Below are 5,363 nucleotides of genomic sequence, written 5' to 3'. Positions count from 1 at the left end.
GTGGATGGATCTCGCAAATAATTGAGGCGTAGAATTACGGGGATCCAAACACAACACAGGCGTCGCTGTCAGACCATGACATGAGCCGTGAAGATGCAAGATACCGGGGGGCCGACCGGAGAAGATTCTTTCGGAGGCGGATGGCCCGTTAATTCCAATTGGAACCATCAACTATACAATTAAGAAAGAACATAGTACACCATCTTCCTAAGCAACTGTACGTCACATGATTAGACTTTTGCGTGGAGGTAGCAGCACAAGTGGACTGCACCCACCACCTCACCTCTGTTCAACCTACTCCAAGTGTAATTAATCACTGAGCTAGTATGACACTCGCCCAATTTCACATGGAAAAATAATTCGGAAACAAAATGCAACAATGAGGAAAAGCCCAAGCACCGAACAAAAAACACCACTATATCTTTCCTTATTATAGAAGAGAGGGGTTCCTTATTCATGAAGCAACCGAACGATGCCAAAAGGGATGATATGATGGTACACATGACTGAAGTGGAATTGCAACAAAGCAAATCCAACTAAGGCGGGAAACATGGAGCTCTTATTTCTTACTTATATCTTACAGCGACACCTTTCCGAACGGCCGATGATATTTTCCCGATCATCATCGCCTTTACACAGCGAGAGCTAGAACTAGCAGGCAGCACCATACCTCCGAAATTTCTTCGTCGGAACCACGACACTTTTATTTCCTCCCAGCAGCAACCTACGGAGGCCATGGATTTTGTTTCTCCTCCGTTGTTCGTCCGCGCCCATCCATCACCAACCGTCCTCCAAAATAACCAATATATCACCACACGCACGCACGCACGCACAAAAGAACGCCTAACGCTGATCGATCGACGCTACCGCCACCGCCTCCTACCTCTAGCTAACTTCTAACTAGCGCTAACCATCGATAATAGTAATAGTAATATTAAATATGGTAGTAATCCATGGAAACGGGGGGGAGACGGGCGATGCGTCTCAGTACGTCCACTCCTGCGGGAGATTGACCTCGCAGGCCACGGCGAGCGGCGGGGAGTGCGCGGCGGCGGTGGCATTGGCGTTGTGCTCGCGCTTCTGGCTCGCCTGCATCGCGTTGCTCCGGCTGACCAGCGCGTCTGCGAGACAAAATATAAAAGGAGTTCGACATGTCATTGATGGATCTTCATAACCCCAAATAAAGATGCGATTATCATTGGCGTTGCTAGTGCGTAATGAGAAGGGATTAATTGCTTACCGTGATCAAGAACGAAGGCTCCGGGGTAGCAAGGGCGGGCGCCGAGGTCCTCGACGTTGAGATTGAGCGCCTGCACGACGCGCGCCGGGAGGAGAACCGTGGAGCAGCCTGAGGCCAAGCAGAACCGCAGGATTTTTAGCTAAATAATACTTTTGGGGGACATGACAGGACAGGCAAAGGAAGTGGGGGCGAGAAAGGGGGCGCACTTGGTTTCTTCTTGGGCTCGGCGGGCGCGCCGGCCTGCCGGGGGATGAACACGCCGGTGCCGGTGCACTCGCGCTTGGCCCCGGGTGGGGTGAGGAACACGGCGCGCATGCCGGCCGCGGAGGGTGGGGCGTGGTGCGGGGACTTCTGCAGCGGCGGCCAGGCCGAGGGGCTCAGCCCGAGCGGCCCGACGTCGGTGGAGCCCCACGCCATGGCCGCCGCCATGGCCAGCTGCTGCTCCCGCTGGTGCTTCATCAGCTGCTGCTGCTTCAGGAGATGAAACTGAAACCCGAAATCATATAAAACGTCAGAGAATAATCCCGGGAGAAACGAAGCGGAACAGCTTGTTGAAGGCGGTGTATGACAGAGGAACTCACACGAGCGACTTGGGCCTGGCGCTGGGCGAGCGAGTTGTTCGGCGGGTACTGGTAAGGGCCGACGGGCTTTGGGGACGGAAGCAGCGGCGGAGAGGTCTTCCTCGCCGGCGGCGCGACGCCGGTGCCATGGATGGGGAGAGGGTTGACAGGCACGGGGACGCTGTCCACGCCCAGGCGGGCCACCTGGCCGGCCGCCTCGTGCAGCAGGTCCCATGGGTCGGCCGGCTGCTGCTCCAGCGGCGAGGACGGCGGCGAGCTGACCTGCGAGGCGCCGCCGGTGGGGCTGTCCTCCCCCGAGGCCTGCAGCACGCAGAGCGTGGACTGCGGAGACCCAGACATCACCTCCGCCTGGAGCGCGAGACACGGAGAGAGAGAGAAACAACAATCAGATGCTTCCAAACAGGAACAGGGATGCCAACCCAAACCAAGCCAAGAAGCGACGGGACGAGAGTCCAGAAACCGAAAACCAACCTTGGGAATGGCGCGGTCGCCGGCGTCGCAGTCGAGGCCGGCCACGCGGCGCGAGAGCCCGCCGAGCCCGTCCTCCTCGTCGCTGTCGCTCCTGGCCGCCGACGCCGCCGCCGCGGCGGCCGCCGCCTTCTCGTCGGAGAAGAAGTCGTCGTCGAGGAACTCGTCCGGCAGCCAGAAGCCGGCGCCCGCGCTGTTGTGCTCCTCCGCCATTTCCGCCCGAGAAGGAACAGCCTGCGTGAAGCGTGGACGGAACGACCCCCTACCCGAATATTATAGGCGCGAGCGAGGGCGAGGGACGGAGGCCAGAAATCGCCCCTCGGGGAAGAGATAATTACGCCCAACACGTACGGGGTGGTGATGGCTGCCTCTCCTGCCACTAATGCTTCTCACTCCTCACAAACTGTATTTATCTCCCCTCTCTCTCTCACCGGACGGAAGACGGGCGGGCGGACGGGGGAGAAAAGCGGCGGGGTGGGGGAGGAGGAATGTCAAGGACGGCGAGCCGATTGGAGGTCAAAGGGATGGATGTGCGGGTGGTTTATAAAGAAAGGGGAGGGGCAAAAGTTACCCCCGGGCGAATTGTTCAAAAATGTAAAAAGTTTTACCCCGGGCCATGGATGGAGATTGCGTTTGCGGTGGTGGTGGCGCCGGCGTGTTTTTTGTGCTCCTCTCCTCGGGGCCGCGTTTTTAACCGGCAAGGGTTAAGTATGGTAACATGGCCAAAATAACCAGCTCTTTTCGCGCTGCGCTTTACGGCTCATGCGCAACGTCTGGAGGAGAGGTTTCAGTTTCACCTCACCGCGTCGTGTCATCCCTTCTGGCTGAACCTCAACTCATGTGACTTTTGCCTCTGGAAATGGCACCCAATAATTGTTTCGCTTCATGGATTTTTTGGCGTCGCGTTCGTAATGTCGTGATTTTGGTACCCACCCGACCCAACCCACTGGTACACTGCGTTGTTGGGTGGTCGTTCAGCTAATGTGCGACGAAACAACATCGTATGAACAGCGGAAAGTTCCATGGGGTTCACACCAAGGCACTGAACCGAATCGAACGTGCGATCTAGGCAGATCAGCGCGTTATTAGAGGGACCATTCACAGAAGTGGTTTCACGCGGAAAACAACGTGCCCCCACCGAAATGCCACCATTTTGGTGATACTTATTTGTCGTAGTAATTAAATTACTGCCGCGTTGGCGTGCGCGAGAAAGAAGCTTGGGCGTCACGAGACTCGCGTCGGGGCCCAAGAGTTTGCTGTACTCGTGTCACCGTGCTGTCCAGCGGCCGCATTGAATTCGTGACCGGCTCTCGGGTCACGGCCAGGTGTACTGCCTGTGGTAAACCGGTAACGGAGCGTCTGTTCGTGCGTTGCGTTCGTGTCGTGCCAGTCCAGACGTGAATATACGTGCCGTGCGCCAGCGCCAGTGAGCCCGAGAGTGGCGTGCAACAATCGTCCAGTCGTCCAGATTCGCTGCCGTACGAGGGATGGGAACCTTTTCTCCTCGGATCCTTGTGAACCACCGTTCCGCTGCGCGGGGGACGTGGGGGGTCGATAGATTCCGCAACGACCGGCGCACCGCGCTCGCTGTCATGTACTCATGTGGGCGGGCACCGCGCAAATAACAGGCCGGCCACGCCGTCGCCAATGGCGGCGCGCTTGTCGCGCCGGTTCGGCCGACGGCGTCCTCGTACGCACGTACGTACGTACGTAGCCCCACGAAACCAGCACTTCACGGGCGCCACGATCTTAATTTACCACGTTCTGTTCACCTCCTGATTGGCAAATTGTTTTCACGGCCGCGCGCTTCTTTTGGCGGCAGCGGTCGCGTTTTGGGCGGGGCGACGGAAATAGCGTGAGATGAGGTGAGGAGGCGCCGTCGTTCCCGGGAGAAAGAAACGTGGAAGCGAGAGGCCGTGGACGCCGGACGCGCGACGCCCCATGCGGCCATGCCTTTCGAGGAATCGTGCTCCGGTTTAGCGGGAGTGGGCGGGGCGAAGCAAACGTGCAGACGTGCGTGCCATACTTTAAAGCGCCCAGGTTTGCCGCAGGTTCTTATCTTAGTTTTAACAACATTGTTCCAGGCCACATATTTCAGGCTTCCAACAGAACCAGGTTAATTAGTACGTACTCCGCTTGATTAGTGAATCATTATCTTTCGTCGGGTGAAAGATCCGTGCGCATTGGCCGTCGCGTTCCGTTCGGGTATGCGAGGGAGGCACGTCCTTTCGACGGACGGACACTGTCGCCGGTCCGGCACGCCTCAAGCGCGGCACGTCGGCCCGTGTTGTGTGCCAGCCCGTGCGATTCCCGCGCCGCTGCTCAACAAAGTGGCGACACAGCACGAACTTGGGACGTTTGGGGAACACCGAAGGATTATAAAACAAAACTAGTGGAGCTTAATCTAGAGAAGATGGATGAAAGGTGCTGCTGGATCGTGGCGTCTGTCTCCGCGAAGCCCGCAGGCTAGCTCCCGCTGCTAGCGGCAAGGCTGGCCGAGCAGGCAGCATATATAGCCCGTGCATTGTTTGTTCTTCCCAACCACACGTCCACGCCCAGTTCTGCGTAAAATTGTCGCCCCTACTGTATGGTTTTTCTTAGACCATTGTATTAATTTAAGTGTATGCAACGGTGGTGGTGGTCGAGTAGTGACAAAGGACCCCGACGACTCACTCACCAAAACAGAAGATGTTCTTGTTGTGGATCAAGCCAGCAATTTTGAACATTTCCCAGGAAAAAACTACATTTAAAACTTTGACCTCTTTATGTTTGCTATAGTTAAAAAATTGCTTGTTGAATATTTATATTGGACACATCAAATATATGTTTAGATTTGGTTTTGAAACAAATTCCGTAAGCACCTGCGAAAATATTTAACAAGGTACGACATAGTTCGAGTTCAAAAAGAAATTTCACGAGGAATAATTTTGAATAGCAGAGGTCTTCTACACTTGGCTAAACGAAGGGTTTTAGAGGAAACTTGTAGATAACAAAAGTTTGATTCCTTGCTTTCTCGCAATCCGGCAGACCCAATTTTAGTTTCAAGTTTTTTGGTACTATTTTAGGTGGGTTAT

The 5,363-nt window shown here is 55.6% G+C and overlaps 1 protein-coding gene across 1 annotated transcript; it reads right to left on the bottom strand.

Annotated features, from left to right (window-relative positions):
• Positions 1-401: 401 nt before the first annotated feature.
• On the bottom strand, positions 402-2,809 carry LOC119277604. The gene is made up of 5 exons (XM_037558890.1): positions 2,293-2,809; positions 1,822-2,169; positions 1,447-1,726; positions 1,241-1,348; positions 402-1,121 (listed from the first exon to the last, which is right to left on the bottom strand). The coding sequence occupies exons 1-5, from the start codon at positions 2,500-2,502 to the stop codon at positions 985-987; spliced, it is 1,083 nt and encodes a 360-aa protein (XP_037414787.1). The 5' UTR covers positions 2,503-2,809; the 3' UTR covers positions 402-984.
• Between the last annotated feature and the right edge of the window lie 2,554 nt (positions 2,810-5,363).

The sequence above is a fragment of the Triticum dicoccoides genome, chromosome 3B, assembly GCF_002162155.2.
Source record: "Triticum dicoccoides isolate Atlit2015 ecotype Zavitan chromosome 3B, WEW_v2.0, whole genome shotgun sequence".
NCBI lineage: Eukaryota > Viridiplantae > Streptophyta > Magnoliopsida > Poales > Poaceae > Triticum > Triticum dicoccoides.
This window is presented reverse-complemented; position numbering and strand designations above follow the sequence as displayed.

Excerpts from the sequence above, each read along its gene's own strand:
- LOC119277604 (XM_037558890.1), bottom strand. The coding sequence starts at position 2,502 with ATGGCGGAGGAGCACAACAGCGCGGGCGCCGGCTTCTGGCTGCCGGAC. Across the intron at positions 1,727-1,821 it reads GCCAGGCCCAAGTCGCTCGT|TTTCATCTCCTGAAGCAGCA; the intron begins GTGAGTTCCTCT and ends TTCGGGTTTCAG. Across the intron at positions 1,122-1,240 it reads AGCCTTCGTTCTTGATCACG|ACGCGCTGGTCAGCCGGAGC; the intron begins GTAAGCAATTAA and ends TTTGTCTCGCAG.